The sequence below is a fragment of the Rhinolophus sinicus genome, chromosome 3 (genome assembly GCF_057876585.1).
Source record: "Rhinolophus sinicus isolate RSI-liver-muscle chromosome 3, RSI-T2T, whole genome shotgun sequence".
Classification (NCBI taxonomy): Eukaryota; Metazoa; Chordata; class Mammalia; order Chiroptera; family Rhinolophidae; genus Rhinolophus; species Rhinolophus sinicus.
In genome coordinates this window covers 137,145,105-137,157,854 of record NC_142503.1, presented here as the reverse complement: position 1 = coordinate 137,157,854, position 12,750 = coordinate 137,145,105, and the positions used below count along the sequence as shown (strand labels likewise).

Sequence of the window (12,750 nt, the reverse complement as noted above, 5' to 3'; positions counted from 1 at the left end):
TCTTATTCCTTTTCCCATCCCATAGTAATAGTTTCTGGCAATAACTACTCATTCTGGAATGTGATTATGAATAGGCTTTAGCCTTATCTTCTAGGTTATTGGAGTTGAAACCTGACAGTTTTATCAAAAGTTATGTTAGTTCATGGGTATTCTTCCCAACTGGCTATATAATTTTATTACCATAGTTCTTTTAGCAAATTTGAATGGGTTCTCATAGTCAAATTAGAGTTTGCTTACCCACTTTAGGGTAAGCATATTACAAATTCAAGAATAAAGATCCAAGTTAATGATGATATTTGACTTCTTTACACCCTTCAGTTTGGACATTCTCATGTGCTTAGTCATAGGAGTTAAGGGAAGAACAAGGCTGTTGTATTCTAGCTCCACAAAACCTTTAGTGTTAAATTTGCAATTAAAAAGCAGCAGATATAGGAAAGCATTTATTATATTCCAAAAGATAAATTTATGTTATATACGAAAAACTTACAAAGCTCAACTTTGTAGGACAGCTTCTTAGAATGTCAAGTTAACTTAAAATTACAATGAATGTACAACATTTTATAGTACACGTTCCTGTCTGAATAGTGTAATGACCCTTGTTTAGGATTAAAATAAGATTCTGTAGTAGTCATCTCTGTAGCTGTATAGGAATAGCACAGACACCCTGCAAAAGAAAGGAGAAGGTATGATCAGTATACAACAACATTAATAAAAAATTATTTTTAGAACATTTAACTGTAGGAGTTTCGTTTAATCAAAAACAAGATGGAAGGCTAGGCAGTAAAATATTGCAAAGTTTTATAGAAGTTGACTGGCTAGGGTCTGCAGTATAAAGTTCCTAAAAAAGGAGACCACCATTCACTTCACAGCTTTGCTCTTGTTGCCTTTTAAGTGTCTGGTAACATGAACAACTGGGTTCTGACATGAGGACATAAAGCAAAGTAGTCACGGCTATCATTTAAACATTTCTAGGAGTTACCTGTACCTGGATGATTAAAATTGTAAGTGGGATAGCTACTCCTCAGACTGCTGTGTTTTGTTACTGACTGACTGATTCAGTCCTGAGCAAGATTTACTGGTTACCAGTTGCAGTTCTAACATAACTGCTTATCAGCCATCAAATCTCAGTAAGACAATAAAATCTGTTACTTTTAAACCCCAACTTGAGTTTTAACCCATGTTGAAATCTGTGATGCCAAAGTGATAACTTACTTTTTTTCTACTTTGATGTTATAGATTTCATCACAGACTAATTTCAGGTATTTTTGCTTTGGCAGGCCTGACAGCAGCTGCTTCACAGTTGTATTAAATGCCTGTTCATCAGCATCCCACTAGGAAAAAACAGATAAGACTTAACAACAGGTACTAGGGTTTATTAGCTGGACTTTTTCTGGGTCACTAATGAAATGCCAGTGCCATTCCCCCCTTAAGTATACTGAAGAAATCATTATAGGGAGACAGTAGAATTGGTGGGGAGACTTCAGCCATCCTCTGAAGCATTGGTTTTCGTGACAACAGACCACCTTATTAGATCCTGATTAACTGCTGCAGCCTGTGTGCTCATGTAACTTTACATTGACAGGAATATGCTTATTTACAACAAAATAGTATGAAATGTTCTGGGGCAAAGTTTATTTTTCATCTATAATCTGACTAAATACTCTGGGTAAACAAAACAGTATTCTTTGATATGACATGTTTCAAAAATCACCCATAACTATGATTACAGTTAAACATTCTTAATAGCAAAGGTGTAACTGTTAATTCAAATTTTTAAAAAGTTCTTATTAGGCTATTTGATAATAACGGTATGTACCCATAAAAAAACAAAAAAAGGACCAAAATTAATTTTTACCAAAAGATCTTCCATATTGTTCTAGTTCTACAAATGAGCTTCCCTAGCTGGAGTGAAGGTTTGAGGCAGCAGAGTATGTACAGTGGTTAAGAACATGCATTCCAGTAGACTGCCCTGCTTCAAATCCTGCCTCTGCTACTTATTAGTTGGGTCACCTTGAGTAATATATTAACCTCACTACTTCCGTCCTCTGTAAAATGCTTCCGTTTATCTGTAAAATGGGGATAATAACGGTACTCGAGTCTTGGGGTTATGATTAAATGAGTTAATATTTGTAAGATGCTTAGAACAAGGCCTGCCAGAGCCTGACACTCAGTAAAAAACATAAGGTATTTGTTAAATCTCTGAAATTTAAAAGAACATCGCTAGAAAAATATGGTTCCTTCAATATCTGATTTAGTTATAGGTGACATAAAAGGAACAACATTACCAAATTCCTGGAACTGCCAGAAAAAATACCTAATAGTCATTAACAAAATAATGCCATTTTCAATTTTATTTTGGCAAATTAACAGCAAAACTTAAGGATTTTAAAAACCGTAATGTAGAAGAGTTCATCTTGCTTACCTCTAGTGATAAAAACTGTAAGATTGTATCTTTGGGTAGATCCACCTGTCGATACACAAAAATGTACGTCATTACTGACTTGTGACAATGATGTCACTGCATGGAGCAACATGAATAGGGCTGCAGAGTCTGGGATGCTCCTGTGCTACAAAGCAGCCTTAAGGAACCATGCCGTGGGAAGATCTCAGCGCTGGCTCACAAATGACACTCCAAGGATTTGACTCAGTGTAGGCTTAGTGAGGCAAAGGCCTGAAACAGAATAACTTTCGTTTTCATGTCCCCCAGCCCCACCCCATCTTTCAGAGGAAGAAAGCAGGAGAAACAAACATAAAATCTTCAGTTTTCTCCCCAGTGTTTTACAGATTGAGATTACAGGTGGTTCACACCTGTATCAGCCTACGGTGATAATAGGCTTGCATCCCAATACTGCTGACAGTGAGTGGAAAAGCCCTGACCTCTGAGGAAACTACTTTGACAACATGGATAGAAGCCATCCTCAAAATGTTAAAGAAAGCAACTTACAGCCAAAATTTCTATTTCACTGCTTTTCTGATGTAAGTTGGCAAGGGAAGTCTGAAGTCGGGTTTGTACCTAACAAGAAGAAAACGTCAGAATTCAGAACCTGTCAAACCAAGCCATCTTTTCTTGTCATTTTATATCCCATTCTAGGAAACAATCAGGTGACAAACCAAAGCCTAAAATGGATCCAAGTATTATCCTAGGACTTGCTCTTAATCCACCTGGGGAAGATGAGTGTGGAGCCTATTATGATTTCAGGGGAAATGAGATTTTATAGCCTATCTTTATAATTTGTTTAATAATCCACGTAGTTGCTTATTTCTTTGTAATTTTGAAACGATACCTAGTAAAAGCTCAGTGAGACAGTGCACATGGAAGCAGGAAGATTTCAGTATTAAGCTCAATTTGGCAAAAGGGGAAGATGACAGCAATGAGCACATGGAACTGAAATATGGCAGGTGAGGAAAGCAGTGGAAAGTTGTGGAAAATGAGTTTCCACCTGGCCTGAAACAGGAGAGCTTCCAAAAACGAGGTAACCTGATCTTTTGTATTTCAATCTATCACGTTTCTAAAAAATGACTGCTCTCTAACACCCTCCCCCAGTGAGGCCGGTGTGCTGGCTGTGCTCATTAGAGTGTCCAGACTGCTGGACACTCTACTGTCCCTTCCACTTGGAACACCCTCACCTACTCTCCTTGCTTATTTCAGTTCTTCAGGGGTCACCTCCACAAGGCCAACACTGGCCTCTGTCTCTCCCATGTCTGTAGTACACTCTGACATTCACAAACATTTTATTCAGCCTTCTATTACTTATTTTTACCTATTGTCCACCAACTATAAAATGCATATGCTGCTAAGACGATAAACTCTTTGAGGATTTGGGCCGTGTCCTGTATCTTTTATATTTTACCTGGCACTTAGCACAGAATCACACATATAGCAGATAATGTATGCAGTGAGAAACCTGCCCCAAGTCTTGGGATAGATCTATCCCAAAAACAAACCCCATCTGCCATTAGAGCCAGATCAGAAAGTTTTTTTTTGGATCCAGTAATTCTGACAACAGTTGCTTTCTAGGTGGGCGCCCACAGTCCACACTGGATAACATAACTGGCACCAGAGAGATACTTTGTGTTGATGAAACTTTCAGAGGCCACCAAATTAGGGAAGTGGGAAGGAAGATATTTCCAGGAAACTTTATTTTCCTTTCCCGCTTTTTTCTCTGTAGCTCCCATTAGAAAGCTTCCCATGGAGACTCTGAAGGTACGGGTACCTGAGTTTCATATCGCCGCCTAGAGCTGGCTGACAGCTTCTCCGGGGCTATCACACTCACAATGGGAATAACTGCTGCTCCATGGATTTCAAACAGACCTGAAACAAAGAGAGTTTCAGAATTCATGGCCTTATCTTGTCCCATGTTCTGTAACACCCCCGAGGACGGTGGTGGAGGTGATTATAGAATCCACTCTGGTGTGATTCTATGGGCTAGATTCTGTCTGGGCCTTGTCTTCTCTTTAACTTCCTGCACCTGCCCAGGAGGGCCCAGACCCCAACAGCCAGCAGTTCTGATGCTTCGTGAAGCCCACCAGCCTTCTCTCCTCAGGTGGGAGTGGGAGGTGACAAAGGCAGAGGGATGCAATATGAGTCACCAAAACCTCATGAACCTAAGAAAAAAATCAAAAAGTATCTCCCAAGCTCTAATATGTCCTTAAATTCCTCAAATATTTGAAATCTGATGGTGGCAGAGTCAATGCTAACAGAAATGAACCAAAAAGACCCAATTCTGTTAAAAGCCCAATATGTCTTCTTGTGCACTTAATTGGGACATTTCTTTTTCAGTAAGATAGATAAGATGAAACTGAAGGCATAACTATCACCACTGTTCCTTCCTGGCTTTCATGAAAACAAAATGTATAAAAAGTGTCTTTCTCCAAGGGATTTCAGAATACTTTAATCTTCTGTATGGGGAATATTTCCAGGAAAATTACCCACATTTAAACTATATGATAAACCAAGTCGAAGGAAGATTAAACCACCTGTAAAAATAAGACAGTAAGACAGAGACATACCAGGATCAGAATGAAATGCCTAGTTTCATTATTTTCTAGGATGTGGCTTTCAAACCATAGGGATAAATTCCATTTGTTACAATTAATTGTATATGTGTTACCTTAAAAATATATTTTTGATGCAGCAAGGCAAGGTGTTAGCCACAATCATAAGTGCTTAGAGCAAACACATAAAAGCATTATTATGTTTAGATTATAATTAGTAGTTATACCTGAAGCATTAGAAAATGACCCCTTCAGATTTTGTACTGCAAGATTTTCAGAAACTTCTCTAAAAACAAGCAAACAAAAACAGAAAACAGTCAATAAGGCAACACAGATTACTTACAGTGAGCTATACTTAGAGTGAACCACTTTTTCTATTAAATATAAAAATATTTAAGCGGGATCAAACATATGGTGATGGAAGGAGAACTGACTCTGGGTGGTGAACACACAGTGGGATTTATAGATGATGTAATACAGAATTGTACACCTGAAATCTGTAATTTTACTAACAATTGTCACCCCAATAAATTAAAAAAAAAAATTTAATATTGGTTATTATTGGAGGAAAAACAAAAGCAACAAAAGATTTGCACTTAATTATGCTCTTAGTCAAAGAGCAATTAAGAATTACAAAGGATGTCATTTCAAATTAACCAAGACAACATTCTGATTTATTCAGCTGGGTTTGAATTCTTGGCTAACATAAGAAGCTAATTTCAATGAAATATAATGGATGTTCTTTCTGCTATCCTCACAATACAAGGAAACATTAGTAACAGCAAGCCCCACTTTCATTATGGCAGTAACTGTGGCTGATCACCCACAGGAGAACATTTAGTAAATCAAGAGATTCTTTCAAAAGCTGTGAATGGATGTTCTTTCAAAGACTGTGAATTACAACCTTTAAGAGACAATAGCACTCTATCTTGGGAAAACAGGTAAATAATCATTCATAAGGAGGAAAGACTTTAAACCTTTTCCTGCTAAAATTAGATCCCATCTGGCCTTTTAAGTGTCTTGATAATATTCACCTGCACTCAGTTGACTTTGTTTTCTAAACCTCTGTCTTTGATTTAGATCTGTAATCCTAATAACTGGTGACATAAAAAACATTCTATTCCCTCAGAAAAAGCCTGGAGAATTTATGCAAGCTGGGTACAGATGGGAAGGGGTGGAGCCGGGAGGGAAAAGAAAGCAAAAACGTTTATTTTATGTAAGCCAGGATTTCTCAGTCTTGGCATTATTGACATTTTGGACCAGATAATTCTTTGTTGGGGGGTGCGGGAGTCAGTCCTGTGTATTGTAGGATGTTTTACGGCATCCCTGGTTTCTATTAGACACCAGTAGCACCCCCAGTAGTTACAACCAAAAATGTCTGCAAACATTGCCAAATGTCCCTGGAGGGCAAAATTGATACTGATTGAGAACACTGATGTAAGCCAAAAAAGGATGAGTATTGTATTTTTATGATTATAAGCCTATACACAAAGAGTTACAAAAGATAAAGGAAAAAAAACAAAAAAAACAACAAAAAAGTTACAAATATATAGAACAATTTAAAGAAAACTAAAATCCCTTATAATCCCACTAACCAGAAATAACTACAGTTAAAAATGTGGTACATCATTCCAGACATTTTTCAATCTTGGGCTGTGTGTTTTGGTTGAGAAAATTAGGATCATGTCATACATCCTATTTGTGGTCATCCTTCTATGTGAATAAACTCAGCTTTACTAGAATCATTTTTAAAGGCTGCACAGTATGTCACTGTCTTTACCATAATTCAAACAATCTACCAGTGAATGTTGTGATAGTATAAGTGAGAAACTCTCAAAGTGTGGTCCAGGGACCTCTGAAGGTTTCTGAGATCCTTTCACAGGGGCTCTGTAAGCTCAAAACTATTTCACAATCCTAAAATGTTAATTATCCTTTTTATTCTCATCGTCTCATGAATGTGTAATGGCATTTTCTAAAGATTACATGATGTGTGATAATACAACAGACTGAACACAGAGCAGATATGATAATCTAGTTTCTTCTATTAAGGCATTTCAAGAACATTCAAAAAAATGTAAAATAATGCATTAACAATATCTGGGAAAATGGAAAACTGCTGCTCTTCTTACTAAATTTACTTTGTTTTGGAAAATACAGTTATTTTCCATTAAAAATATTTAGGTTAGCATGTAATGGGGTTTATTATTATTTTAAAATAAATAAATAAATAATTTTTAAAAAATTTACATTTTAGTTTCTAATACAAATTATTGATAGATATAACCCACATAGACAAAGCTCTTTGGGGTCCTCAAATAATTTTTAAGCGTATAAAGGGGCTCTGAGGCCAAAAAGTTTGAGAACTGCTGGTACAAACAATGCCTAGATAGACATCTTTGTTCATATCCCAAAGGAATAATTTTTACTATAAATTCCTGAAAGTGGAATTGCTGGGTCAATTTTTTCTTAGGTTTAAGGCTATTAAATTCCCACCCAGAGAGTTGAACCAATTTACATTCCCATGATAAATATATGAGATCTATTCCCAGAACATTTTGGAGCTCTCAAATACATGGACAGAACACTACTGAAATTCACTGATTAACAGACCAAATAAGATAATAGCAGATAGATTTTTGGCTCCTTAGGCCTTTCAAAATGATAAAAGAGTCTTTGACATGTTATGAAGAACAAACATTGAAAGTAAGATATGCCTAGTCTTACACAGGTCATGCAAGTAAACTGCAAAGTTAGTCAGAAGCAATAAAAAGGTTCATTAAAAGTTACCCTGACATATCTTTATTTCCCAAAAGGATCAAACTGACTTTAAAAATAAATGTACATAAGCTCTACCTAGGCACTTGCGGCTGGCTTTCTGGGCTTTCGCTTACTAGTTACCTGACCGTCTTTTCATCACTGACTTTAGTCCTCAGTTTCTGCACAACGTGGTCCACAAGATCAGACTCCAGCACGCGTTTCTCTGTTTGCCTTTCCTTCTCAAAGGACTTAACCTTAAAAAGAATGAAACAGACCCATCATTTCTGAAGCCAACAGGCTGAATCAGAGTACCAAAGTAAGACTACTCAGTCAACATTCAGATTGGTGATTCTTAACCAGGGGTGATTTTGCTCCCCACAGGACATTTGGTCATGTTTGGAGACATTCTTTGTCGTGACAACCGTGGAGGGTATTACCAGCCTCTAGTGGGTAGAGGCCAGGGATGCTGCTAAACATCCTACAATGAATGCACAGGACGACAGCCCCCATGAAGAATTATCTGGCCCAAAATGCCAAAGTGTGGCTGTCGAAAAACCCTGGTCTAGACTAGAATAGCTTATCACAGATAGAATTACACACACACACACACACAAAAGGCCACGACGAACCAGCTCCTATATCTTTGATTCTTTCACATACCCTTCCCCTTAAACATCCTTTAGTCAGTCACCAAGGTTTCTACAAGTCCCTCTCCTTTTTAAACCCAAGTCCTGTTATCCCACTTTTATGGTACCTGCCCTTTCATCTTCACTCCAATGGCCAGCACTCAACCTAGGGGGATAGCCTGATACTCTTCCCACAGCCCTCCCTGCCTTAAGTTTTCCCTCACTCCATGTTACACACATCCCTGTAGATTAATTTTCCTCATATACAACTCTCAACTCTGATGTCCCCTTCTGTCTAAACGTACCTCACTTAGATGCTAAATCAAGTCCAAATTCCTTGGTTGGGAATTTTGGCTCTCCATGATCTAGCTAGACCCATTCTCTCCTGCTGAAGTACCCTGTTTACAATCTGGCTTCACCCAAAATATTGAAGGTAATACCAGAATAGTTCTCTGCTGGCCTGCCTCTATCTTTGGGATAATCTATGGAAAGCACTACCATTACGTTTGCTATTCCTTCTGCTTTAAAAGGCCCTTTCAGCATATAACCTATATCCTGCCCATCCATGAAGATCCAACTCTGCCCTGAGGACTTCGTTGCTACTTCTCAAATAATGCCCCAGGCTGATGAACCCTCAGTGAACTTCCGCTGTAGAACTTTCATGACATTTAGCATTTTCTAGGTCATAATTATGCACAAATGTTTTATGTTCCCTACCAGATTACAGGATCCTTGAAAGCCTGTGGCTTTAATGTCCCTGTATCCTTCACGGCCCTAAATTTAATCCGTCCCACACTATGACTGCTTAAAATGCATTTGCTGAATGGATGAATGAAATGTTTTGCTCTTCAAATATGAAGATGATGCTACTGACCCATCATTAACAGGCAGAAACAAGATTCAAAAGAATTGGACAGGCTGGAATATGCTGAAATAAACAAGATCACATTTAATAGAGATAAATATGAAGTCCTGTAATGAAAGCCGTCATTGTAGAAGGCCAGCCAGACATAATATTAACTGAAAAGTCCAATGGGTTTTAGTTGATATATTCAATATGAGCCAAAGGAGCCATATGGTTGCTAAGAGTTCACTTAGGAGAAATACGGTATTTGGCTTGAGGGAGGTCAGAGACCCTTCCCATTTAGTCAGAACATGCTTACAGAACTCTGTAGAATTCTAGTATCACATATAAAGACAGTCATTGACAAACTTAAGTGTGTTTAAGGGAGGTTAACGAGGAGGGTCAAGGATGTGGAAACCATATTATGAGGAATGGCTTAAGTAATTAGAATGTTTAAGCCAGAAAAGAGGACACTTAAAATGGCATGGCAGCTACCTCCTAAAATTTGAAGGTGGTTGAGAGGAGGAGGAAGAATTAGATTTGTTAACCTTGACTACTCCAGAGGGTAAAAATAGGACCAATGAGTGTAAATTTTGGGAAGCAGATTCTGATTCAAGTTTTTAAAATCTGCTAACCATTATAGCAGTGCGTTATGACACTGGAATTATCCATCAGAGGCTAGACAGTCATCTCTTGGTAATATTGCAGGAGCAATCACTGCTCTGGAAGAGGCCTGATCTTAGGGTCATTTATGATTTTATGATTAATGAGCAGACAAGTAGTGGGGACTTCCAAATCTGCCCATGGAGGATTAACTACTATAAGAATTGCCCTCCTGGGGCCGGCCCAGTGGCTCAGGCGGTTGGAGCTCTGTGCAAATAACACTGAAAGCTGCCGGTTTGATTCCCACATAGGCCAGTGGGCTCTCAACCACAAGGTTGCTTGTTCGACTCCTCAACTCCTGCAAGGGATGGTGGGTAGCACCCCCTGCAACTAAGATTGAACACGGCATCTTGAGCTGAGCTGCCGCTGAGCTCCCGGATGGCTCAGTTGGTTGGAGCGCATCCTCTCAACCACAAGGTTGCCTGTTGGACTCCTTGACTCCCGCAGGGGATGGTGGGCTGCGCCCCCTGCAACTAAGATTGAAAGGACAATAGCTTGACTTGGAAAAAATCCTGGAAGTACACACTGTTCCCCAATAAAATCCTGTTCCCTTTCCCCAATAAAATCTTTAAAAAAAAAAAGAAGAAGAATTGCCCTCCCACCTTAAACTAGAAAACCAGACAAAACATAAACAATGGTTTTGAGACACTGGACAACTGAAGGACAACTTATCTCTGAGATAAGGAAAACAAAGTGAGCCTACAAGTGCTCCAGGTTACTGTGTTGATGAAGTTTGCAGACTGCAATGCTGGGAGGGGGAACCTAAACAAACCAGGAGTCTTGCTAAATGGGGGAGATAGACTGGAGTTTAGGCAGGCCAAGTTGGCTAGAAATTATAGGGCAGAGGACCAAAGAGGAGAGAGCTACACATTCACAGAGAAAGAATGATTTCTCTACAGAGGAGTCCACTCACAACTTTGGTAGAGAATTGATCTGTGCATGGGTGAGAGGAAACTATCCAAGGCTAAGGGAAAAACAACCACCAGAAATGAGTAGGCATAATAATTTCTGGAACTCAAAGCCTGGAAATACCAGAATAGAGAGATCTCGTAACTGGGCATGAGGCAGAATCCTCCGAATGGCACTGCCTTATAATGGGGCTAAATTAAGCGGAGGCTAAAGGCTGCCCTGGATGTACCCTAACAAAGTTTAAAACCAAGCCTGGAAAGGATCAAACAGAATCCAAGGATCCTAACTACATCCCCGAACAAAGCTCAACAGTATTTATAGAAACTGAAGAAAACTCAGCATCCAAAAATGTAAAATTCATAATGTCCAACAACCAGTCAAAAATTACTAGGCATGAAAAGTGGTGAGAAAATATGACTCACAATTAGTTGAAACATTAAAAGATAGAAACAGTTCCAGAAATGTTGGAGATGATGGAATTAATCGACAAATACCTTAAAAGAACTATTACAAATCTTATAAAGAATGTAACGAAAACAAGAACTAGAATGTGGAGATAAATGAGAGACATTAAAAAACAACACATCTATAACTGGTACAGATGAAAAAATACAGTATCTGAAATAAGAAATGCACTGGATGCGATTCACAGCAGATTAGAGATTGCACGGACTGATTGAGAATAAAGCAGAGAGATGGGGAAAAAACAGAACAAAACAAAAAGGAGAGTCTCAGTGAGCCATGGGGCAATATCAAATGATAACGTAGTGTAATCAGAGTTCCAGAAGGAAAAGGGGGAAAGGGACAAAAAAAAAAATTAAAAAAAAAAATTGGAAGAAATAATGTCTGAAATATTTCCAAATTTCACGAGTACTATACATCTACAGGTCAAAGGAGCCCGATAAATACCAAGTATTAGAAACAAAGACTACCACACAGGCACATTATATTCAAATTGCAGAAAACCAGTGACAAAAAAATCTTAAAAGATACTAGAAAATTATAAAAAGATATATACAGATTTTTAAAAGCAGACTTTTAAAAAATCAAGTCAGAAGATAAACACACCTTCCAAGTACAAAAAAAAAAAAAAAAAAAAAAAGGTGAAATAAAGACTTTTTCAGACCAGTAACAGCTGAGAGAATTCATCACCAGCAGACCCGCACTAACCAGAAATATTAAAGGAAGTTCTTCAGGCAGAAGGAAAATCAAATCAGAATGCTACCTGGCTCAATACAAATAAATAAACAGTTCCAGAAATGGTAACTATGTGGGTAAATATAAAGGACATTTTCCCCCTTATTTGAAACCTCTTTAAAAGGTAATTGACTAATTAAAAATATTAACAATGTATTATAGGGTTTATAATATGTAGAAAAAAATATTTGGCAACAACAGCACAAAGGATGAAAGGAGAAATGGAAGTATTCTGTTGTAATACATGTGAAGGTGTGTAATATTTTTTAAATGCAGAGTGTGGTAAGTTAGAGATGTATACTATAAATCCTGGAGAAGTCACTAAAAAATCCCACCCAAAACAGAGTTATAGCCAATAAACCAACAGTGGAGATAAAATGGAATAATAAATAATAATGAAAAGACGTGAAAAGAGGAAAAAATGGAAAAAAGAACAGATAGTAAAATGGTAGATTTAAACCCAAACATTTCAATAATTGCATTACATAAAAATGGTCTAACCATTCCAATTAAAAGGCGGATTGTCAGAGTGGATAAAAAAGCAAAACTCAACTAGTAACTGTCTCTAAGGAACCTACTTTAAATATAAAGACACAGATAGGGTGGGAAAAGATAAGCCATGTAGACACTAACCAAAAGACTTAATAACAAGAAATATTACTAGGGATGAAGAATATTTCATAATGATAAAGAGGTTAATTCATCAAGAAGATATAAAATCCTAAATGTACATTCACCAAATAACAGTTTTAAAATACA

The 12,750-nt window shown here is 37.7% G+C and overlaps 1 protein-coding gene across 3 annotated transcripts in view; it reads right to left on the bottom strand.

The window, feature by feature from the left end:
• Positions 1 to 427: 427 nt before the first annotated feature.
• Positions 428 to 12,750, bottom strand: part of EIF2AK4 (eukaryotic translation initiation factor 2 alpha kinase 4) — an 87,179-nt gene continuing 74,856 nt past the window's right edge. For 2 of the 3 annotated variants that reach the window (XM_019725509.3, XM_074327917.2), the window contains 7 exons: positions 7,894 to 8,006; positions 5,223 to 5,281; positions 4,215 to 4,312; positions 2,945 to 3,013; positions 2,423 to 2,467; positions 1,213 to 1,331; positions 428 to 664 (listed from right to left, as the gene is read on the bottom strand). In XM_019725509.3, coding sequence (XP_019581068.3) covers positions 607 to 664; positions 1,213 to 1,331; positions 2,423 to 2,467; positions 2,945 to 3,013; positions 4,215 to 4,312; positions 5,223 to 5,281; positions 7,894 to 8,006 — 561 coding nt within the window. In that variant the 3' untranslated portion in view covers positions 428 to 606. Of the gene's footprint in view, positions 665 to 1,212; positions 1,332 to 2,422; positions 2,468 to 2,944; positions 3,014 to 4,214; positions 4,313 to 5,222; positions 5,282 to 7,893; positions 8,007 to 12,750 lie in introns of those variants that run through there. The other variant, XM_088797136.1, reaches the window with a different exon arrangement.